The 26,257-nt window shown below is 36.0% G+C and overlaps 1 protein-coding gene across 1 annotated transcript in view; it reads left to right on the top strand.

Moving 5' to 3' along the window:
* RSRC1 (arginine and serine rich coiled-coil 1) overlaps window positions 1-26,257 on the top strand; it is a 194,331-nt gene that overhangs the window by 67,635 nt on the left and 100,439 nt on the right. Inside the window, exon 5 of the mRNA XM_063306512.1 lies at window positions 7,623-7,659. Within this exon, the coding sequence (XP_063162582.1) occupies window positions 7,623-7,659 (37 nt within the window). The remainder of the gene's footprint in view (window positions 1-7,622; window positions 7,660-26,257) is intronic.

Raw genomic sequence — 26,257 nt, 5'->3', positions numbered from 1 at the left:
TTATGGATTTGCTGATTAAAAAGGGTTGAACATGGGAAGAAGAGAATTATGATGTAATTTTAATGAGAGAGGAGACAGTAAGTTTGCAACTGCTGTAAAGAAGTTCAGAAGTCATTTCTCTCTCTCTCTCTCTCTCTCTCTCTATATATATATATATATATATATATATATTCTTTTTTAAAAAAATTGTATTTCTTGTCATACTCTTTTTTCTAATCTTACTGTATAGTAGTTCATGTTCATGTTTTACTTTTCTGAAAATCCTTAATAAAATAAAAATTATATAAGCAAAAACAACCACCACATGAGCAACCTTTGCAAAGAGGGAGAGGGTGCTTAGGTTTGATCAGGTCATCTACCGGGTACGTCTTCATTTTCCATATAGTGACCAGAGCAGCAGTGGAAGCACCAGCCATAATAGTAGCTCTCTGGATGCAGCTTTCTTCACCCAGGCCTTTGGCAACACAGAGGGAGACCTCTTGCATCATTATGCTTGCAATTGTTTATCTTCTATCTTTTACTGATATTATTTTAATTCCTTTTATTGTTGTAAGCTGCCCAGAGTCATTGAGAGTTGGGCGGCATACAAGTTTAATTTATTATTAATATTAATATTATTTTAAAAACTATACCATTTTAATAAGTTCACATCTGTAACGTTCTCCAGAACACCATTGTTAAATGGGTTTTAATAGTTTTGTTTTCTTTAATAAAACTAGCAAAAAGAAGTTATCCTGTGCATGTATTTGAGGTTCTTATCAAACCCCAATTTTTGGCACCAGTTACAATCCATGAATAGGCAACTTTTTTTGAGAGAGTGAGGTGAGTGCCATTCTCTTGGGGGGTAATCATACTAGGTAGAATTAAAGCAAATAATTGATAAAGACAGAATCAAAAGTGGGTGGGACACCCAATCTGAACTTTCTTTTTCTTTTTTCTAATGCCTTTTTTCTTCTCCCAAGCCACAAGAAGGGATGGATATCATTTACCAGAGGTCTGAAGAATCTTTTCAATTAGGAGGTTGAAATTAGGATGAGTGGCTGCATGGCATTACATCTAAGGCCATACTGTAGGTTGCCAATTCTTTCTGTAACTTCTTTAATTGTGGAATGTCTCATAAAACACTCTATTTGTATTCATTCTTTACAACGTTTGTTAATGCATGGAAAAGTCTTTGCCAACAGCCTGATCCTTTTTTTTTCAACAGATATAAACAAATACATATTATAAAATAAAGAAACAATAAAAAACAAATACATATGAATTAACAGATAAAAACAAATACATATTATAATACTGAACCTAGCCTGAAAAAAGAAATACACTTAGTAATTGTCAAATATATTTTCTTCCTTTGAATTCTAATAATAAAGCCTTAGCCAAGAAGAAACAGAATTTGACAGTTTGTAGCTGAATGCCTATATGATCTAGTGTGTGAAGATTTTAGAAAGATTTCCATTTTAAACTAATAAAAACAACTAGTTACAGATAGTGCTTGGGTTGCAATGGCAATTGGGACTGGGATTGCCATCGCTAAGTGGTGCGTTTGTAAAGCGTAACATCACGTGACCTCATCGCTTAGTGATGGCAGTCCTGGTTACTGTTATAACCCCAAGACACATAGGTTGTTAAGCAGGAAGACGTGGGAGTCCCAGGTAAGGAGCGTTGGGGTGCCTGGAGGTGGGGGAGGGCCGGGGAGGGCCAGCACAGGTCACACATGAGTTGTGAGGCTGGGGACAGCTGGTGCAAGTTGCAGGAGGCCAGGGAGGGCCAGCATAGGCTGCATGGGAGGCTGGGGGAGGGCCTGGGAGGACTGGATGGAGGCTGCATGTGGGCAAGGGGGTATCGCAGGAGAAAAAGTGGGAGCGACTCACCGGTCTGACTTGTGACCTTCCCTGCCAGTTTCCCCATTGAGTTTGCTTGTGGGAAACTGGCAGGGAAGTTGCAATTGGCGATCATGTGACCACAGCTCCCTGCGATGTCATAATCATGAGCTGGGTGCATGACAGCCTGGATTGTGACCATGTGACCACAGGGATACTGATGGCCACAGTAAAGGACCAGTCGTAACTACCATTCGTTCAGAGCCATCGTAACTTTGAACAGTCACTGAACGAATGGTCATTAAGCAAGGACTACCTCTACTGATTCACCAATGAAAATATTTCCATTTGTTCTTACATTATACTGATTATTTTATTTACATCAATTATTTATTATTTACAACCAAAATTGGTGAATGAAGCCCTTTTTTCTTTATTTGTGGGTTGTTGCTTCACTTGTTTTATTTAAGATTTTCCAAGCAAGTTAATGCTGTTTGAATGTTCATGCTTGATTTCACAGTTAACTAAATTATCTCTGAACAAATTTAAATGATGAGTTAGTGGAATTACTTATATCTTGTTATGTGCGTTTATATCATGCAGATTTATTTATTTATTTTGTCCCCGCCCATCTCCTCCCATCTGGGGACTCTGGGCAGTTTACAATAATAACCGATTAAAACAACAAACATACAGTATAAATACGATATATAAATATAGCATTACTCTTAATAAATAAATATAAACTAAGAGTAAAAATAAGAATAAAGTCCAAGTGGCAGAAGAATCCGATGCAGCCCGTATGTGGGAGGAGTGGTCTAAGATAACAGCCATCCTCATGTGGAACTATTCCCCTCTCTGCCCCAAGCGAGGCAGCAGAGCCAAGTCTTGAGGCTCCTCTAGAAGGCCAGGAGTGATGGGGCTAATCTCACCTCCGGTTTATGCAATGCTTCGTGCTGCCTATAGACTCTCCTTTTTTTTAGAAGAGATAGGATAATGGAAGTATCCTATGTTTCTTATTAAAAATTGAAAGTCAATTTGCAGCCACTGAAATCAATTAGTTTCCCATGTGGTTGAATCATAACTAAATCATAGGCCTAAATTTCAGTTAGTTTAAGAGATTGGCTGTAATAGTATTGTAAAGTAACTACTTGCAGTCAGATGATTTATTGATTGATTAGGTGCCATCAAGTGTGATCGTGTCACATAAATTAATGTTAGCAATTATTTCTTCTGTTGTTTTATTTTATGGCATTTACTGTCAATAATTAATAAATCTGTTGTCCTTGCTGCTTGATTAATCTGCCTGAATTAATGCTTTCTGGTATTAAAAGGATTAATTTTCTATATAAATGTTTCACAATAGTTTTTGCCTTGAAAATTACTGTAAATATTTATCATAATATTTCTCCATTTTGCCTCCCTAAATATTATAATTGTGTAACAAAAAGTCACAAATCATATCAAGAATTAATTCTGGGATCCCATGTGCAGCTCAAGCTCATAGGAGGGGGATGTTGGCATAATTGTTGGCTTGTCTCTTTGAATGGGAGACTCAGCTGCTTTATCACAAACTGCTTTTGAAACTACTCCCAATTTTTAAAGCAGTATTCCATGTGGCATTAAGGACTGCTTTTTGCTAAAAGCTATGTTGTAGATTGTAGCTCTTGCCTGCAGGTGTAAATCATGTGTTAGCTAGATATTACAAGATCTTACTGCATGATAAATACACAGAGTTGGAAGAAAGTTGCATTGAAAATGATGAGTGTCATAAAGTGTATTTAGAACAACTTCTACTGTATCTGTTAGTCTTCTAGTGTTTGCCTTGTATATGTTCAGCTATAGCACTTCCTGCTTCAGAACCTTGTGTTATTCCAATATTACTATCTGTGCTCCTTCAACTACAAATTGGATCAACAGACAGTGACACTTTTTCAATATTATTACATTAAACCAAGTGGATTTTGATTGATAACCTAATATTCAACTAATGCAAAACATCAATCATGGCAAGTATATTAATTATTTAATATTGCAGTCTAATTCAGAAATCAATGTGCTGCATGAAGGAAAGCAAAACTCACTGTTCCCAGAAGACATAAGACAGGGAATGATTAAAAAAAAATCTTCTATACTCTCGTGTGTTAGTTCAATACAGATCTTTATTCATTTGCCAATAATATCTTTCCCTTCTCCACTTCAGAACCATTTTATCAGTTTTAAGATCTATAATTGAATTAAGTCTGCTTTCAGCACAGAGCAAAAACAGTTGTGCAAATATTGATGAAGTTGTGACAAGCACAGCATAGGAGACAGACCACTAAAGAGAACAAATTTGATACCATTAGCAAGAAGCTTTGTGTATCAGTGACCTGGGCTCTGCTTCCTAGCAATTAAGTTCATTATGACCTTCGGCACCAATATAAATAGAGGACTTGAATTTTCTGTTAATAATGCATGATGTGGTGTAGTAAATTTTGATTATTATTCTACATGTTTCATGAGTCTAACTTTTTATGTGTGTTATGAGTTTTTATTAAATGTAACTTAATAGGAACAGATATTTGTAGCAGATTTTAAATCTGAAAAAATCTGAATGAGATATGTATGTGGACATTTTCAAAATGCATTTAATAGTTTGAAGAATTAATATTTAGAAACGTTGTATATAATTAGTATTTATAATTACTGTTAGTAATGTAAATATTGAAAATAGCCAGATACAAGAATTTTGCTATGATAATTTGCTGTAATTTGCTGTGGTAACAAATCCCTGAATACTCTATCGAAACCTAGCTGCTCATCCTTTTAGAACCAAAGTAAAAAAAAAACACTTCAATGGTATCTCTGGAAATTCTTCCTGCTGTAATACAACTTTTATATAGAAATTCTTCATTTTTATAGCTTTTACTCAGACTTGTCCTTTGACAGCATCCAGAACTTATTTACTTGATGCATGTGTAGACCAGGTTATCACTTAGAGACAGAGATCCATTAAACCAGCTGAGCATCTGGTAAGTCACTTTAGGTCAGCTATTGATTCATTTAGTATATTTATATTGGCCATATAATTCTCTGGATAGCTCATGGATAAAAATATAAAATACATTATTATAAACCATATGAAAAGAATTGCAGCATAAGCATTTTAGTAAATTCAAGTATATTTACAAGTATACGGTTTTAAAACTGATGTAACAATTCTGAATGTCAGAAATTTAAAAATAACTTTTATAAAGTTGTGGAAAAGATCATAAAAGCTGTCAGGAAAGTCTCTTGGGTTAGCTTCTTTCTTACCTCGAGTGGGTTGCTTTTTACACTGTCGATTGGCTTAGAGGACCCTTCTGACTATACTTTGGACACAGCTGTCTAGAGGAAGATTATATGGGTTCATCCAAAGACACTTGACTTCTGGGAAAAGCTTACTGACATTGCTCTCTGTTAATAAGCAGGCTTGTTTCAATCTGGTTGCATTCCTGGAACCTGATATTCTGGTCTATTTTATATACCTGTGAAGCATGGACCACCATTCTGTGGGCCATGCTTCTCCCATTTTAACTTGGTTGAAAGTTTATTGTGAAAGAAAACAATAAAGGCAAATGGGGGGTAGAGAACCTACTAGGAACCAAGGACATTTTCTGCAGGCATGGACAGGCATCTGCAGCTTGTGGCAATGATTCCAGTGTGATGAAAGATGCATTGCGATGTGATGATATAAGCTTCTCCCTTTTGTACTCGCAATGTGACATCACACACAAGTACAAAAGGGGCAGAATTTGCATTGCAACATGACAACGTGTATTTTATCATATTGTTCTCTTTGCTCCCCTCACCCCTGTGGATGGCTGTTAATGCCAACAGGCAGCTGGTTAGTAGACTATTTCCCAACCCAGGAAAGTGTTCTTCTTTTTCTCTAACATATAGAAATGGTTTTGCTTAAAAGTGACATTGTGTTTTGCACATGTTGTTGTTTATTCGTTTAGTTGGTCCCGACTCTTCGTGACTTCATGGACCAGCCCACGCCAGAGCTTCCTGTCGGTCGTCAACACCCCCAGCTCCCCCAGGGACGAGTCTGTCACCTCTAGAATATCATCCATCCACCTTGCCCTTGGTCAGCCCCTCTTCCTTTTGCCCTCCACTCTCCCTAGCATCAGCATCTTCTCCAGGGTGTCCTGTCTTCTCATTATGTGGCCAAAGTATTTCAGTTTGGCCTTTAATATCATTCCCTCAAGTGAGCAGTCTGGCTTTATTTCCTGGAGTATGGACTGGTTTGATCTTCTTGCAGTCCAAGGCACTCTCAGAATTTTCCTCCAACACCACAGTTCAAAGGGATCGATCTTCCTTCTCTCAGCCTTCCTTATGGTCCAGCTCTTGCAGCCATATGTTACTACGGGGAACACTATTGCTTTAACTATGCGGACCTTTGTTGTCAGTGTGATGTTTTGCACATAGTCTCATTTTATTATTTCACAGTTACACAAAACCCTGTGTTGAAAAAGGAGCAAAAGGTGCTTCATATTTTTTTTACCCAGCCTCCTTTCCTGAGATAAAATGCAAACCAATATATTAGTTCTGAATTTCTCTTATTTAGTAATGCACTTTTAAGAAAGGTTTATATTAAAGAAAATAGGTTTTAGAAACATATTTAGAAAGAATGCAAAGGAGCATGTAATTCGTATTTTCAAAAAATCTGAATAATAAGGAAATTATATAGAAAACCAGTTGTATTCTCATAGTATTCTCTTTGAAAAATCACGAACCAATTAAAAAAATAAGAAATAGAAAGATTAGTTTATTTTCATTGCACTGAAAATAGGTTTACATTCTAAAGTAATTTGGCCCCTGGCTTAAATTGAATGGCTAAAATATTTAGTGTATGTGATGATAGAGAAAAAAAAGCTCTGGTTTATGGTAGGATTATTTATTTTATTGCCAAAAATGCAAATGAATTTTTGCTTATAATAAAAAGCAAGTGTTCCTGGCTGTATATGAGTTCTATCATATTTAATTTTGATGATGTTATGATCCTGAAGAGAAAGCTATTTATCAGGATGCTTAGAGGTAGATATGTTTAAATCAGTGGGGCATGTTAACCATGACTTTAGTTATCCATGAATTATGTTGGATTTACTGACACAGAATCTGAGTCACCATCCTCTTCCTTCTCAATAGATCTACTGCCCTGTGAATTGATCAAAAATATTGAACAAATTGACAACAGCTCAAATTTTTATTTTTGTTTATAGTTCGTATATTATTTTTGTTTATAGGTTGTATATTGATTCTCCTAAACCACCATCACTTCTGAAGTTAGATGAATCAGTTGAATTTCTGAATGATGTGCTACTGGTCAATTTTGTCTGGATGTTAAGATCATACTTTTTCACATACTGTAGAAACAATTTTCTTATTCCTGAGAGAATAAATAATTGAATATTTCTCAATTGGAGAACATTGAGCTTTGCACATGATTGAAAATACTCATTTCTTTTTATAAATGGTATATAAATTCTGGTTTTAATAAAGGGCTTTACAATGTACCAATTGACACCAATCATATGCATGCACTCATTCTAATATATAGTTATACTGTGGTTTAGATTTTATGGTGAAGACACTTTGGAATTATACTAGAGGGATTTATTTCAGTTTTTTTAAATAATATAGATTCAGACATTAAAACAAAGTAAACAAAAGGACAGATCAGTATAACTTCCTTCTTTAACTTTTAAAATTCAACATAAATAATTGTATACCAAAGATTAATAACTGTTTAGAATTTTTGTTCTTCTATTTCAGGGATGCTGGAAACATCAAAACTGGATTAGAACATCTGGTAAGTTCTAATTTTCTCTTGAATATTTGCATTATCTTTGATATCTGCATTCTAAATGAACAGTTCTGAATGAGCTTTGAATAGCTTGAATTGAGAAAGTCAACTATTTCCCAGAGGGTCAGCTTACTGTTATTATGTGTGAAGCACTTACATTTTCATTTATCTTATGTTTCAAGGGATTTTAATTTTTTTTTTATTTTTTTTTGATGTAGAGATGAAATAAAATGGGCTGTAATCCTTGGATTGAAGATTGCCTTAATTATAAACTAAAAGTTGTTCTGCATTGGGTTTTTGGCATATTTAGATGTGAAAATAACAAACTTCTGTTTTGAAAGACACATTCAAATTTTGCTTACACAGATATAACATTTCATTAATTTGGTATTTTCAAATGCAGTAAGTGCTTTCTTAATATATTATGAATTACTCATCATTTAAATGCTGTGTATCTGTAATATACACACACACACAAACTCTATCTATCTATCTATCTATCTATCTATCTATCTAATCATGTCCGGTTCTCGGAGACTCCTTGGACGAGTCCCTGCAGTTTTCTTGGCAAGGGTTTTTCAGAAGTGGTTTGCCATTGCCTCATTCCTAGGGCTGAGAGAAAATAAAATACAGTATATACATGCAAAATATTTAAGTGCAGTTTTGAATGAAAACATGAAATGCTTAATAGTAAACACAGTGCTGTCACCAAGGGTAATATACTTGTTTAATTCTAGAAATGATTCCAATCCAAATAACCTCACACAGGGTTCCATTTATGAAACAAGCTAGGGAAGGCAGGTCGGTCAGTGTGGGTGCGGTGGATACATGGTAGGGGAATATGGTATGGCTGTAATCTGTAAGGACAATATTTTCCTTTCCAGAATACCTGTGAGAAAACTGGTTCATGTTAAGTATGTATTGCATCCAACTTCTAGGCCTCCCTGAGGCAAGAAAGCTGGTTGGGTGATCTTGGGCCAGTCACTCTCAGCCCAACCCACCTTACAGGGTTCCTGTTGTGGGGAAAAAAGGAGGCAGGAGTATTAGGTACGGTTGCTGCCTTGAGTTGACCAAAATATATAAAAAGGGCAGGATAAAAATCTAAATAATAACAACATCAACTTGAATCTTCAGCGCATGCACAAAAACATTTTTCTTACCTCTCCACATACATATACAATGCTCCTTGTGAGTATTGGGACTTTCTTAGTCCTCCCGGTACCTTGGAGCACCACTCACAATTGCTCTTCTTGAGGGGTTCCCTGGGGTTCTTATCCAGTAATTCTAAGCTTCCTGCTGCAGCAATTTGGATCTATTGGTCAGTTCCATTCTCCAAAGAACTCAGCTAAAACTGCTTTAAAAATATCCTGATAATACCTCTGTTAGATTAGCCCCTAAGAGACCATTTTTCAGTTATGGAAATCTCTACCCAGAATATCACAGTCACTTCTTGACAGGTTGGTCTCTAAAAGTATCCTATAGATCTCATTCACTCATACATTTCATTCCCTCAGCAAAGTAAGCTATGTCTATCAGACTTAAGGATCAAATCTGGGTTTACATTACACTGTTTCTTTACTTAAAGGCTTAGTAAATAGTTTCAATAGCTGCTTAGCATCCTAATTGTAGGAAAGTAAAAGTGAAAGAAGGGAAGGAGAGAAGAGTGGGGTATAGGAGTGTCTCTAAAGGTCTAGATGTAGGTAGCTTCTTTTCTGCATTCCAATGTTAAGCTGCCATCTGTTGCAAGCCTTACATAGCAATTTGTCAATCTTTAGACAGGGTCAGTTTGGAGAAAACAGAATACAGGGGTAGACCTTTTCCTGGGTGGCAAGGAGTAGATTCTCCTACTTCTTCCTTGTTTCATATAAGTTCCCACTTTTCCAATTTAGGCTGTGACACCACATCTCATCATCTATTGGACCATCTATCTCATTGCTTCCTTCTCCATATAAGCATCAGCTTCTTGTTTTCTTCTTTCAAACTTCTTTTTTTGTATCATTTGATAGGGCAAATGATTATGATTGTTTATAACTCTTGCACCCTCATTAACATAAAATCAAGTCATATATGTAGATTTCATTCAATGCAATCCTTTGCAGAATTGACCAGTGAGGAAGTTTTTCCACAAGGCTTTTCTGAGGAGCGGTCTTTGTGTTCCTTCATGTAACAGTATCTTTATGTTGGTGGATGGCTCAAATTTCGTTAGAGAAGATTAATTTGTTCCATGTTAGCTGTGTTTAATAGGCACTATTGATGGTTCTACCATTGGATGGGCCAGTAATTGTGGATGCTAACAATTTCTATGTCTTGGAATCAGGAGGCACCATGCTTTTCAAAGCTCTGGAATGTTTACTAATACAAATGGCATGTTAAGTGTGTATGTCACTGTTGATATAGCTGATATAGGTGATGTTGGAAAATTCCATGCACTACATTAAGAAACGGAGATGAATATTTACATATTTATTTGATGTACGCTCCTTTTTTCATTTAGGAGCTTAAGGCAGCTTACATAGTGCTTCCTTATCCCATTTTTAGCCATAGTTATTTTTCTGACCTACTCAATGGCTTTCCCTTTGATGTGTATAGAACCAGATATTTCTTGGGATCATTTCATAATCAGGCCATCAGAATACTTTGGCCAATACATTGAGTCTAGTGTTGATTTCAGCACAAGTGAGTGCTCAAAAGATGTAAATATTTCGCTGTATTTTCCCTTGATGGAAACTTCTCAGGTAGACTTGTTCATAGTCTGTAGAAATAGTCAGTGAACAATATGGCAGTTGGCCAGTGATATATCTTGGGTTGCATGATGATTCATTTGTTTGCAGGTGGTTGTGGATACAGGTAGTCCTCAACTTATGATGGGAATTGGGACTGAAATTTCTGTCGCTAAGCGATGTGGTCATAAAGCATGACCACATTGCTTAGCAACAGCAATCACTGCAGTCCCGGTTGCCATCATTAACTGAAACCCACAGTCGTTAGGTGAGGCAGCTTCCTGCTAGCTTCCCACAACCAAGTCAGTGGGAAAGCCAGCAGGAAGGTAAGTGGCTACTGCTGGATGGGACAGGGGGTGTGCGGGGGTGCAGGGGAGGCATAGCAAGGGTTGGAGAGGGTGCACAAGAGGAGTGGAGGGGGGCAGGGAGGGTGTGTGAGGGTGCAAGGACGTGTGCAAAAGGTGCAGCGAAGGTCAGGGAGTCTGTACAAGGGTGCAGCGTGGGTCAGGGAGGGTGCACGGGAGTGTGCGAGTGGCTGGTGTGGCACAAGTGCAGAGGGGCTGGGGAATGTGCACGAGTGGGGGAGACTTACCCCATGACTTGCGACCTTCCCTGCTGGCTTCCCATTGACCCTCTGGGGAAGCTGGCAGGGAAGATTTTAAATGGTGATTGCCTGATCACTTGGCACAGCAAAGTGCAAACCAGTTGCCAAGCACCCAGATCACAATCACATGACCGTGGGGGTGCTGAGACAGCCAGAACTCCAAGAACTGGTCATAACACCATTCGTTCAGTGCCATCGTAACTTTGAACTATCACTTAACAAATAGTCATAGCCAATCGAAGCGAATATTTGTAGCTCCGGGTTGAACTGTGGAGTCCTTGGTGCTCTCTGAGCCTTGCTGTTTTCTTGCAGACGTTTCATTGCCAGACTAGGCAAAACCTTCAGTGCGAAGAGGGAGTGGGCCTTGCTCTCTGTTTATATACTGTGGCTTGCCCTGCTTGTGTTGGTGGGGGTGTTGCTCTCTCCTTGGGAGTTCTTTGATTGGGCTGTTTTTTACTGCTTGGTTGATTGCCTGAGTTCATAGTTCCTTGATTAGGGTGTATTGTGCTGTTTGATGGTTCATCTGGTGTTAATCCTAGTGTTGATTTTTGCATATCTGGGTGTTGTTTGCTGGCAAGGGAGTGTACTGGTCTTTTGGCTTTTCTATTGTCTCTTTTGAATGGTATGCAAATGTTGTTTACCTCCATGTGTCTGTTGATGGCTGCTTTGCCTGAGTGCCAGGCTTCCAGGACTTCTCTGGCATTTTTGGATTTGGCTTGGTTTAGGATGCTCACAGTTTCGCAGTGGAAAGTATGGTTGAGTCTGTTCGTGTGTTGTGAGATTAAGGAGTTATCATCGTGTCTTCTGACTGTTAGTTGGTGTTTGTGGATGCGCTCTGCCAGTCTTCTGCCTGCCTGTCCTACATAGTGGCTGTTACAGTCTTTGCACTGTATGTTGTAAACAACTTCTGTTTTTCCTTCTTCGGCTACTGGGTCTTTTGGGTTACTTAATATGTTTTGAAGGGTTTGGGTTGGTTTGTGTGCTACAGTGATGCCATGTGGTTGTAACAGTCTGTTGGTGGTTTCTGAGATGTTTCTGATGTATGGCAGAGTTATCCTTTTCATAGCTTCTGTTGGTTGGGTTGTAGTGGGTTGGGTGGTGAGGCACTTTTTGATGAAGTTGAGAGGGTATCCTTTTTGCTGGAAGATGCTCTACAGATGTACAGTACAATAGTCATAGGTTGAGGACTGTCTGTATTTTTATATTTGCTTCCACCGATTAATTTTATTAAACGGTTCTTCCAGGAATATTTTGCACTTACCTGATGTTATGGAGGCTAGGCAGCTACAGTTCATACACTTGATTCATTTCTTCCTTGGTTGGTTTCATTGCTTGCCATGATAACAACAGTAAATCTGCTGTTTCAGTCTATTTCATCTAGAGATAGACATATTCCTATGATAACCTGGGGAGTTTGATAAAGTCTTCTTTAATAGTTCAGGAGGTGCTTTATCCATCCAGAGAGCTGTTAGCATTATGTTCATATTCTAAGAGGGAAACTTTTAATAACATCTTCTGAGATTTGAATCTGAGTACCTGTTCTCTACAAGAGGTCCTCTTATTCCTGCTGATTTTGAAAAAGGAAGTACTGTGATTGTCTTCCTTAAAGGTTTATTTGACAGCTATTTCTTTCTTTCATGTTTCTTTTCAGGAACTTCTTTTTTTCACATCTGGCTTAAAAAATATACTGGGCAGGTTCATTCATTGAGTTTGTTTCAACCAGGCTCAGTTAACCTTTAGCGTAGCTTTTCTGTGGTATTAATTTAATTCTTCTCTAGGCTGCTTCAGCCTGTTAGCTATTGTGTCTTTATATTTACTCTCTATGAATCTTGCATTTCTGGTTGCAATCCTGACAGTTACCTGAAAAGATGATTAGTTTTTTTCCCCAAATAATTTATTTTAAAATAAATCATCTTAGATTTGTTGAGAATACATTAATAGAAGATTATTATTATTATTATCATCTAGTCTAATCTTCCTTTCGGAGGTGGTTTGTCTTAAAAGCAAGAACTTTTGTTTTTCAGAGTAATACAGAATTTTGGTGTAATGTACAAGCAAGGAAATGAACCCACAACCGAGCCTTAAGTGATTTGGTCTAAGGCAAGGTTATGTTGAGGCCAAAGGTTGTCTTTCTTCCAGATGTGATATCAGATTTCCACTTGCATCAGGATTCTTCCAATTGCTCTTGGGACATAATGTTGCACTGTGGCTTATTACCTTGATTGGACATAGCGATTCTGAAAAATGATTCATTTAAACACCTTTTGAAATGGAAACTAATATGAAGGTTTTTTCCCCATTCCAAACAGTATAGTTACCTATTTCTGAGCAATCAAAGGCTAGTGAAGTACTGTGGTATCTAAATTCATGCCTTTGCCCATAGCATATTGCTTCCTGGGATATATAAAGCAGAACCGTATTATTCTGTTCTGAGCTAAAATAACCTGCCATACTCCTGAAGATAAACTGACTATTCTTTCATACATGGTACATACAGAGCACGAAGAATAACAACATATTGCTTATCTGTAACCGGAGTTTGCAGTGGTTATCCATGCATTCAAAAGACCCACACTAATATACCTATTATAGTTCTTTTTATCATTAAAGATTTTTCTTGCACTTAATTTGAGTTTCAGAGTCACTGGGGCAGTCTATGGGAACTGAAGGGAATAATAACACATATAACCTATGCATAAAACTTGAAATAAGGAGGAATGTTTTAACCATGAGAGCTACTAAGTTGCCCACCTTCTGGAATCATTGTGGCTCCATCACTAGGGGTTTTCAAAGCAAAAGTTGGGCAGCCGTTTGTCTGGAATGGCGTGAGGACTCCTGCCCTGGGCAGAGAATTGACTAGAAGACTCCCAATATCCATCAGTGGTTTGTGAACAGTTACTGCCTTTCAGCAGTGTAGATATTCTCCTTGTAATATATCAATCAGTTACTACCAACAAGCAAAAACTCACATAGAGAATGTTCTGTAAGTCAAATGTATAAATGTACATAAAAGATTACAGTTATAAGAAATGAAGTTGAAAAGGAAGGAAGCAGCAATTTCCAGGCTAGAAGTAGCCATTCTGTCAAAAACAGATCTGGTGCTTCTCAAGACCACAAGAGAATGGGCATGTGTCCACTCAGAAAGGTGAAAGGAGAAAGCCTGATATTTAAAGCCTGGAATGCAGACTTTGACTTCAGTGAATTCTTCTGTCTTATTGCCTGAAATAAAAGATAATATAGCTAAGTCATTTCTAAGAGCTTTCTGCTAGTTAAGCCAATTTCTGAATAAAATGACCAGAGAGCTAAAATTTACAGCCAAGCCTGATGTGATGCTTGGTAACAAGTATGCATATTGTTATTTGTGGCAGAAAGGCTAGGTGAACTAAATGGAGGTTTACATGTGATTTTAGATGGAATTAATAAGTAATTTTGGAAACATTCTGGACTTTGCACTAATGGAATTTGCACTGTAATATTATCTTTGTGAGCTATTTTTGGAGATGGAGTTCAGAACGTGTGGGTACAAGGCAGTTGCTGTTAGCCCTTCAAGGTAATCCAGATAAGAAGCAGAAGCATGAGTACTAACTCTATCTTTATTAAAATGTTTCATTTTCCACCTCCTTTCCTTTTACTCTCTGGAAGGAGGGTCCCTTTGAAACACATCCCATGCCATCTCCCCTTCTGTGGGCTGAGACATCTTTTCCATGCCAGTTCTCCAGTTTGCAGCTCTTCCTCCTATCTCCCAAGGTCATTCTCATATACCATTACAGTTGCATCATATGTTTGGTTTTATCAATTGCCCTGAATACCAGTGTATTTCTAAGCACAATTTAAGGCACTAGTTTAACTTGTACATTTTTAGATTGATTAGGAACAAATACTTTAAAGATTTGTTTAGCCTGGATAATTAAGATCTTTTTCACTTGATGTACTTTGAGAGCAGCTCAGCTACCTAATATGAGGGTTGAAGCTTTTTGTACAGTGGCCTTACAACTCTAAAATACAGATGCCAACTTCCAGAAACTAAATTTTCTGACAAGAAGCATTGAAGAAACAAGCCATTTAACTTACAAGAAAATGATTCAGGCTGTGATGACTCAAATGTAAAAGTTTGTTTTGGCAAACTTTGGGGAACATTGTACCAGCACTGGGGTTTGGAGAAAACAGATTAATGAATTACAAAATAAATAATCTGATTTGCAAGTGAATTTGGACTGTAGATTATTAGAGTATTATCTTTTAAAGTATTACAGTATTATCTTTTACTCTAAGGTAATTAGTAATGTTAATGTTGAACATATATGTAAATGTAGGAATGTCATTGTTGAACATATATGATCTTACTTTTGTTAAACATCTGTTAAAGCTTGGAATCTTTCATCTCTTTCAGCCTTTAGAATAATGACCGACTTGTCCTTGTGGTCAAGAAAAGAAGTCTGACCATTTTAAGTGTTGGGTTGCAGACTGTCATTAATAGCTTGTTAGCCCATCAGTGGTTTGTGGATAGTTACTGCCTTTCAGCAGTGTAGATATTCTCCTTGTAATATGTCAATCAATAAACACCAACAGGGACTGCTAAAAGCTCTTCCTGAATAGTATTTTTCATGTATTTTTCCCAGTAAAGTTATTTGTAATCATTGCTATTTGAAGAGTTAGGATTGTTCAATTTATGTACTCAAGACATTCTTACACTGCACTTCATATGTGACTGTAGATATGTTTAGGTAAAAAAGGGTATGTGTATCTATTCCACAATTAGGACTTAATTTTACAGTTTTGTTTTATTTTTTAAAAAGGAAATAATGTATTTGTATCTTATTCTACTCTCTTTTTTGATTTCGAAGTTTAAGCTTACCCTTTTTATTTCAGTGAACCTTTTTGTACTGAAAAAATATAGTTGTGTCATGGATTTAGGAAACACATAGAATTGTGCTTCCTGAGGTGTGTGGAAACAAAAGGCATCTTCTGATAATTCCCTGTGAGTCTGCTGTTCAGAAAAAACAATATTTCTTTATTTGAGAGGAAGAGGGACAGCACAGTTACATCTTAAAGATAACAAGTTTATTATTATATAAAAACAGGAAAAAGCCCAGTGGCTGGATTCTTCCTCTGCTTTTCATATGTAGACTAGATGAGGTCATTGGGTTATACAGCTAAAATTTAAGCCATATTCCTAATAACGTAGTTTCTGCATCTGCAGTAATGGCTTGGCCCAATATTCACTATATTTTCTCCTCCCCTTTGGGAGAGGAGTGGGTGACTGAGGCAGAACTGTGCTTACGCTTGTTCCAGTTGAGCCTTATGTTTCAGTTGAAATTCGGCTTCATTTACACATGCTTTATCTAGATGGTTTTGTATGACAGGCCAAATTATGTCTTTGAACTTGAAATTCCTGCTTTTGGTATACTTTGTCAAGGCCTTTGGATTTGGGTGACTAATAAATTCAAATTAAAAAAATAAAAAAATAACATACTTTGAATGAAGAGTCATCATACTCAGATTTATTAAATGTTATACTGAGTAAGAAATTATTTTGGAAGACATAAGGAAGTGGAACCAATGAAGATATAATGTAATTTTGAACTCTGAATAGTACAAAAGTAACTCAAGATAGACATTATAATTGATTTGTGCTAGAAATAGCTTTTGTGGTTCATGATTAATAAAATCAGAGCTTTTGATTCATTCTCTTAAAAAAATCTGTTTATGGCTATCGTTTCTACACACTGGTGAAGCATATTTATATTCCATGTAATCTTTTCATGTCAGCCAGTTTGGTGTATTGCTTAAGGTTATGGACTTGATTATGTGCCATCAAGTCAAACAACTCTTGCTAAGATAGACTTTCTCCAGGATGACCTGTCTCCACCCTGGCCCTTCAAGTCTTCCAGTGATGCATCCATTGCCACTGTAATTGAATCCATTCATCTTGCTGATGATCATTCTCTTCTCTTACACCTTTCCCAGTATTATGGACTTTTCAAGAGAGCTAGGTCTTTGCATACTGTGCCCAAAATACGATAATTTGAGCCTGGTCATTTGTGCCTTGAGTAAGAACTCTGGATTGATTTGTTCTATTTGTTTGATATCTTGGCTATCCATGCTATTCTCAGGAATCTTCTCCAGCACCAAACTTCAAAAGTGTCACTGCTGTTTGCTTCTTTAAAGTCCAACTTTCGCTTCCATAGAATGTCCCAAAGAAGACTTTGCCTGCACAGTGCTGATCTTTGTAGATATAGACACATCCCAGCTTCTGAATTTTCTTTTCTGAGGCCTTTGGTGCTGCTCTACCAAATGCTAGTCTATAGTATATTTTTTGACTGCTGGTTTCTTTACTGTCAACAGTTGATCCCAAAAGGTAGAGGCTATCCACCATTTCAATATCTTCCTTTCTAAAACTGATTGCTGTACCTGTTGTCATTAGTTTGGTTTCTTTATATTTAATCTTTGTCTTGCCTTTTTCGCACTGTACTTTTTGACTTTCATTAGTAGACCTTGCAGATCCTTTGCATTTTCAGCTACCAGAGAAGTGTCATCAGCATAGCATAGGTTATTGATGTTATTTCCTCCAATTTTAAAACTACGCTTATCTTCTTCCAATCCAGCCTCCCTCAGTATTCACTTGTTTTATTATTTACAAGAATATGTTAAGTCATGCATCCAAAGCAAAGTGTGTGCTCTATGAACTATGGAATAAAGAATGGTGGATGCCATTTACTTGTGTCAGTTTCAACATATTTGATGGCAAATTGGGATTCTCTGGGGAAAAGTTGAGGGGTAGCAATACTTTTGGCTGCATCTGTATATTCAACATATAGGTTGAATAAATAAGGAGAAAATATGCAGCCTTGTCTCACTCCTTTGCTGCCCTGGAGCCAGTCTGTTTTGCCATGTTCCATTCAGACTGTGACTTACTATCCTGTATATAGGTTTGCATGAGAACAATGAAATGTTCTGGAATTCCCATTTCCTAAGGACATTTCTAACATTTGACACAGTCAGTACAATTGAAGGCTTTTCTTTACATGTCAGCTCTATAAGGTAGACCAAACTAAGAAACAGACACCGTGTGGATGGAAAGCGTCTTTTATTAGAATAGCTATGGTAACAGAATCTTGCAAGTTTGAATGTGCTTCCTGTTCTCCCTCTTTTATCTTCAGGTGAAAATGGATCTTTTCCACCTGCTTGTACCAATGATACAGTCAGTTTGATTTCTCTGCCCTCCATCTGGTGGTGTCCATGCATTGTTTTGATGGTTAGCAATGAAGCAACATACCTTGTTTGTAAGTTTTGTCAATTTCAGAATGAATTTGAGCATAAAGCTCATCAACCTCCTCTTCTAGTTAGAGCATAAACTTCGATAATTGCCATATTAAGGGCTTGTCCATGAAGTCTTATTGATAGTATTTGGTCATTGACTGCATTGTATGCAAATAATGACTTTGCTATTTCCTTCTAGGTTATGAAAGCAGTGTTGCTTCTTACTTGTTTTTTCTGTCCTGAATAGAAAACAAGATGATCTTCTGACTGGAAATGTTCAGTTCCTGTCCATTTCAATTCACTGGTGTGTAAGATGAAAACACAATACATTAATAATAACCATTTAAAACAATAAAATGCAATCTACTTGGAGCTGCCCCTAAAGAATATTTGCAATCTGCAGAAGTTCAAAATTTATTGGGGCCTCAATGCAGTTTATTGTTTTAAATGGTTATTTTTAATGTACTGTGTTTTCATTTTGTTTGGCGTCTAGAATTCCTTTTGGTAAATGGGTGGCTATAGAAATTTGTTTAATAAATAAATAAATAAATAAAAATAAAATTCAGCAGCCCACATACTTTTGGACTTCCAACTTTGGGATACATAACACTGGTTTTGCAGACCCTGGGTTGGTTGTCAGTTGATTTCTGGGTCCAATTAAGGTGCTGGTTTTGACCTCTAAACCCTTCATGGCTTGGCAACTTGATACTTTGCCAGTTTCATCCAACTGATTACATTTACCAAGGAGAAACTGCTGCAAATCCACACTTTTGAAAAGTTTGAGGGGCTGAGATGAGAAGGTGCTACTTTTCCGTTGCAGTGCTGACATTGTGGAATAGCTTCCCTTTAAAGATCACTGTAGCTCCCCCTTTGCTGGTCTTTCAAAAACTCTTAAAGACTGAACTGCCTTGGAGAGCCTTCCTCTGATTTGATTTGATGTTGGCTTTTTTTTATTCTGTCTTCTTTGTATTGTTGTACCACTATTGTTTTTATTTTTGAATTTGATATATTTTATGTTGTATTTTTCTGTGTGAGCCTCCAAGACTAATTTTGATTGCAGCAGCATAGAGATCTGTTTCATAAATAAGCAAAATAAAATATAACATCCTAAATCTTTTTCCAGTAGCCCACCTGATTTTTTTATTTAAATGTTGAACCATAATTCTTCATACCACAAGATGATTTGTATAAAATTAGTAGAGACCCATCAAAGTATGGATTAAAATAGGCCAGTAACTACAGTTAGTAACCATCAAAAGTGCAGCAAATATCCAGTTGCTAAAACCAGGAATGAAAGATATTTGGGGTGTAAAATAAGTGAAGCAACATAGCACAGAAATTATTCTGAAAGTTCTGGAAAGACACTATTTGAGTAACTCTAGCCTGATGTATGTTAGAATGGAACCCCTCTAATCTCTATATGTTTAGTTAAAAACAAAAAACAAAACATCTAAGTAAAGGGTACTGCTCTTACTTCCTATTTCACTTTCAGAAGTGATTTGCCATTGTGACTTTCTTCCTATGTCTGAGAGACAGTGACAGGCCCAAAGTCATCCAGATGGCTTCATGTCCAAGTCAAGTATCTCAGCCCAGTGCTTTTAACCACTACATCATTCCGGCTGTCTCCTATTTCACAGGAACAGCTATACATAGGTTTAGACTATAGTGAAACAGGAGTATGGCTGATTCTAAACACTTCGAAAAACACTTTGGTGTAATGCTAGGGATTCTGAAAAGCTGCAGAAGTTCAAGTGTATGTTGGCATATATTTATGAACGGATTTAAACATACATTTACCGCATGTGTCCTTTTCCTGGTTCCTTGCATGGGTAATTCATTTTTGCACTGTGTATGAGCAAAAAAAAAAAGTTAGTGGTTTTCAGAGTGCATTCTCTAAACTGCTGGTAGTCTGCAAAAGCCTCCACCAGAGGCTTTGCTGCAGCCTCCCAATGTTTTCAGGCCAGTCTGGTCATTGCCTCAGCTATACCTCCCTGTATGCATTGACAATCTGTTGATAGTGAGAATGAATCAGTGACTGAAAACTGCTTCAGCGAAGCAGGCAAATGATAATACATGTTCCAACACAAATACCACAATTCAGAAAACTGACAATAATGGAAAGCTCTTAAGTGTAGTTATCATGGCATGAGGTACATAAAATAATGCAGATTATATTCATAGTAGGATGTAAAAGCAGCTTTTGTTTTTCTGAAATATAATTTGTATTGTGTGGAAAAATGTTAACTAAATAAACAACATTGAGATGGGAGGCTATATAAATTGAGTAAATAAACAGTGAAAATAATTGACACTTGATACAGTAGAAAAAGAAATGGAGAAATGCCAAAAAGGATCACAAAAAGAATAATTAAAAATACAAACAAGCTTTGCAACAATAAATAGCTGAACAGCTTACTATATATATTTTATGTAGAATATTAATACAGTACTATTTTATGTAGAATATTAATACAGTACTATTCCATCAAAATTAGCTTCCAAAGTGACTTGAAGCCATCAAAATGTATGTAGGTACAATATTCTGGAGATATGTGAATGTATGTATTGCTTTGATCAATTGATGATTGAGGCTCCAAATTCTGATCCACAGAAACATTTTTTTCTCATAACATGTTTTGGGTAAAGTGCACATTTATGTTAGCAGCAGCAGCAACAGCAAAAGGTTTGTGACACCTCAAATTGAGCTGTACATTTTATGCTACAATGAATCTGTTAAATCTATAAGGTGCCAAAAATGTAGTAGTTCTGTGACAAAAGTAGTAGTTATTAGCAGTGGTGTACAACTGCCTACCGTGTTGTTCATGTGTATAGCATATGCACATTGCAATATATGTGGAATTAAACATTTTTCTAATATTTAATTTAAAATAGATACTGTTTTGCATTATGCAGTCTCTGGATAAATTGAAATATACTTCAAAATAATATTTTCCTAAGCCTTCCTAGACCTAAGCCTGGCCAAATTAAAAAACCAGAAACCTTGAGGATACCAAATTCCCTGAACAATGAATGTTAAATGGTGACTATTTTGAAGGTGGTAGCAGCAGCAGGAGGAGGACAATTGAGTATACCAGAAGAGAAGTGCTTCACACTTGCAACATTTTATCATTGGTCCCATTTTGTAGCCCAAGTCTCTTATTACCAATTCAAATTGGCAACCCTTGTCTCTCAGGAAGATCATGATAATAAATGGGAGATAAATCTGATCTTATGCATAGGGCCAGGAAAGAACAGTTGCTATAGTACTTATTTTCTGCTTTCTTCCTCAGGACTAATTTCTTCAAAAATGTATTATATTGACAATAGGAATATGCACTGTCTTCTAATAGCTGCATATGTTTCAGGTAGTTCCTGATTCACCTATGAAGATGAATATTGTATAAAATTATAACTTCCTGATTGCCTGTTTTTGTGACACAATTGGTTAAAGAGTTTTAATGGATAATGATCTTAGCTATACTTCCTCTCCATTCCCACTTGTTTCCTCTGAAGAATTTGAAAATGATCATGCTGGTAATTATGTGACTTAGGGTTCATTTGCAAGTAAAAACATTTTTTTCCTGAGGTGATCTGATGTTATTTCATCTACTGTACATGTTAAAGTCATACTGCAATTATCACTTGATGACCATCCATATATGAAGTAGCACCTTATTGCAAAAGTATTGTCAGTAAACTTTAATTGGCAATTAGTTTGATATTAATCTAACATAACTGACATAGCAATTTACTTTATTTATTCAATTTATATGGCCGCCCATCTCAGATAAGTGGCTCTGGACAGCTAATAGCAATTAAAAAAACAGAAAAACAAACCAACCCCAAAATAAATACACAATTCGCAGCCAAGATAAAAACAACCATCAATGCAAATATAATATAAATAATTCAATAAAACTAATTCTCAATATCAAGCATACATTCAGACCTGCAAGGCCAGGAACACAGCCACGAATTCAAGGTCTTGCAAAAAGCCAACAAGTTCAAGGCCAGTCTGCTTTCTAGAGTTATGAAGGTGCAAAGGGCAGTGTGGACTTTTTTTTCATTGTTTTCAGAATTAAAGGTTACTGTGCTAATAAATGCATATTATTAAGCCACCCAGAGTTACTTGTTGAGGTGGGTGGCTATAGAAATCAATCAATCAAATAAATAAATAAAACTACCTTATTGATAACATAGTTTTGACACATAAGTGTCCATCTTGCTCTTTCTGACTTTGACATTTTTCAGTGAAAGCTTCCTAGAGTATTTTATTCACTATGTGACATATAGAGAAAAATCCTGTCTTTCTCATAGCTAACTTATTTTACTGCACCATATACATCATTCTATCAAAAATCATCAGTGGTTATTGTTTTGTATTATGCAAATATATTTTAATGTAATAAGTTTATTTGTTTTGAGGCAGGTTTTCAGTCCTAATTTTAAAATACAACTGTATTTCCAGCTTTATTTACCAGGCAGTTTTATATAGTAATTCCTAACACCCAATTACTAGAGATGCTATTGTGATACTAAGTAAACTGACTCTAAATATGTTTTAATAGACAATGAAAATTTATTAAAATTTTGTATAAAAATTATGTTTCTGTTTGTATTAGATTAATGTATCTAAAATAGATATTGAAATATGAAAATAGATTGATTTCCTTAATATCTCTATTTTAAAATTAAACTTTGAAATTTTTTTATAAATAATATATAGGTTCCAATCATCAGTTTATCTTTCTGTTCTAACAGTATTTAGATTAGCAGTACTGAAAATAGCATATTTTCATTATTTCGGGATACTTTTATTTCATAAATTAGACTAGTATTTTATGTTGTAATTTACATACATATATAGATGTTTATAGCACAGATTATCAGAATGATCAGATGAAGTAAATAAAAATATGAAATACAAAGACGGTTATTTTCTTTGGCATCTACATTAAAAAAACCCGTTCTTGTGGATGTTGTTTCCAATTGTGCCAGTGGTTTGTATGCAATTTCAGTAATTTGATCATAGCTGATGAAAAGCTGACAAGATTTCCACAGTGCCCGATTAGATGAAAGCAGCATGAAACCACAGGTTAATCTGCAAACAGATTTTCATGCTTATTACTCTAATGATTCTATCACATTTGATGTAGCAGGCTGCAAGGCGTCTCTCAGCAGCAACAGTGTGCTCCATTTTGATCTCTCTACTCATTAAATGATGTAGTAATTTGACTGACCTCTGACCAGGTGCATAGCTATTCATAATTGCATGTCATTCTGATGGGGAAATTACTTGAGAGAAACCAAAGTATTCATCCTGCTTTCCTAGTCAAAAAACTAACAAAAGAAATATTGCATTAATTTTCAAATGATGATATTACATTTAGTGCCTAGGCCCCATATATCAAAATCTGAAAACTGCTCAGTTACTATATGCGCTTAATCTTAATGGTATCTGTGGATGTCAAGGGCATGGAGGAAATTAAATCGGAAAGTGCAGATAGACCTAAGAAGACATTATCTCTTTATGATTGCAGTTTTGATAGGTATTTCAGTGAATTTCATTTTCGCAGAATGGTAGAAGATGAGTTAGCCACCAGATTTTCTCATTTTTCTTCTACATGATTTATGTGAGTTGAGTATAAAACTTTTTATGGAAGTGCAGTTACTGAAGATGAGAGGTAAATTAATGCACTGGGTTTCCATCTCAGTTTCATGCACAGTTGTCAGAGCTGTACATACGTAATGGATCCCCATCATTATTCAGGGTTGTTTACATTCAAAATATGTAATGAAATCTGTTCAGAATAATGAGGGAAATAAAAGTTTAGAAAATTGTAAAGGTCATGAAGTTTGAGAAATGATGCAATGCTCCCAAAATAACATTTAGGCAATATAAATTACAATATTATGCACCAACCCTGCCTTATAGAGACATGAAGATAAAGTGCTTTCAACTAGTGAAATGCTGTTAGCGTTCTCTGAAGTATGAGAATGTGTAAAATGTTGCTGATTTCATATTCTGTTTTTGTGCATATATATGTATGTATAAAGGAATTTTATAGAGGACAATAATGGTTTTCACTAACAGAGAATTTAAATATATATATTTATAAGTATATATTTTCTCCCATAAACACTCCAATAGAAGTTTGATTAAACATTAGCTTGATTGCTAGTTTTTTTCTATTTTGAAAGGCATTTCCAACCATTACAACTAAATAATACCATTTTTGTACACTTGGAAGTTTATCATATAGACTGAGAAGTTTTGAGAACTGACTCAAATGTAAAATACTCTCTCTCACCCACACCCACCCACTCACCCACCCACACTTTTATTCTTTAATTAATTCAAATGAATAACATAGCATTCACCAAATAAATATATTAGCAAAGTTCTTGTAATATCTCTGCATTGTTTTACATGGGATATAACCAGTCTAGTATATGAGAGTTTTTGCTGGGATCATTGTGACAGCTTATGTCATTTGCATAGTGGTATAGCACAAATTATGTAAATGAATAAAAATAACATAATTTATACCATTGTCTCAATTTAAATCATTTTTATGATGTTATTATACAAATGGCATGAATTTCCATAATAACATGATAGATTTCATTGTAACTGAAATGAATGAGTTTGATTCTGCTCATCTGAAGCAAATCTAGAATGAAAGCTGAGATTAAAAATGCTTAAGTTCTAGAGTGAAAGATGTTGCTAGAATGGTGATGATTATCACTTAATCAGAATCTGTTGATGTGTGGTAAGACCAGTGTACAAAGGAAGAAAAAAAACAAGAACAGTGAGATTGATGCTTGTTTCTGGCTTCATAAACCCAAACTAATTATATTCTTTGGATTTGTTCAATTTGAGTATCTTTGTGGGGGTTTTTTTCCAGTTTCTCTGAAAGAAACTGTTCAATCATTTCTTATTTGAATGTACAGTAAATTGTGTGCATTTTGTTAAGAGACTTTAAAAAAGACTTTTATTGTCAAAAGTCTCAAAAAATCAGAGGAACTACCAAAGTTCAATCCCAGTAACTGAAATTTAAAATATGTACGTGTGTTGGGGCAGGGAGAAGAGTGAAATCTATACAGACTTACTAGATGGACTTCATGGTATTCCCTGTGACACTGTATGGAAGTGAAATTGGACTTTGAAGAAATGGGATAAGAAGAGAATTGATGCTTTTGAACTTTGGTGTTAGAGAAGAATCTTGAGACTACTGTGGACAGCCAGGAAAACAAACAAATCGAGCAAATCAACCCAGAGTTCTCACTTGAGGCACAAATGACCAGGCTCAAATTACTTCAGACACATTATGTGAAGACTTAGCACTCTGGAGACGGCTCTAATACTGGGAAAAAGGAAGGAAAGAAAAGAAGGGGACAGCCAGCAGCAAGGTGGATGGAATCACTTACTGCAGCAATGAGTGCATTGTTGGAAGACCTGAAAGACCAGGTTAGGGATAGATTATCATGGAGAAAATCTATGTAGTTCTGGAATTAACAGTGACTTAATGTCATAATCAGTCAGATGGACTTCATAGTTTACTTGCACGGAATTGTGCTGCTATATTTTACGTTATGTAAAAATAAGAACATTGTACCATATTCTGATTGAGCAAAGAATTAGGAATCGCAAAAGTGAAGATAGTAAGTATGTTATATGGAGCTAAGAAAAATATTTCAAGGGTTCCTCCAGGGTCAAAAAGTTGAGAAAGGCTGCTGTAGTCTATCAATAGATAAGCAAGTACCCCTTATGAAGAATTTGTTGAATGCTCATCTCAGTCCTTCCCAGGGTAATTACTCAATTCAGGGATTCTTAGTGTATGGGAAGGTGTAGGACAGCCTTTCTCAACTTTTTGACCACAGAGGAACCCTTGAAATATTTTTCAGGCCTCAGGGAACCCCTGCACATTCAGGCTCAAATATAGGCCACATGTTACAAAATTATTATATTTGTTTCATGGGTAGGCCTATATATATCCATTAACAGTGTTCTTAAACT

Source organism: Candoia aspera, chromosome 6, assembly GCF_035149785.1.
Source record: "Candoia aspera isolate rCanAsp1 chromosome 6, rCanAsp1.hap2, whole genome shotgun sequence".
Lineage (NCBI taxonomy): Eukaryota > Metazoa > Chordata > Lepidosauria > Squamata > Boidae > Candoia > Candoia aspera.
Note: the sequence above shows the minus strand (reverse complement) of the source record. Positions and strands in the feature narration are given on the sequence as shown.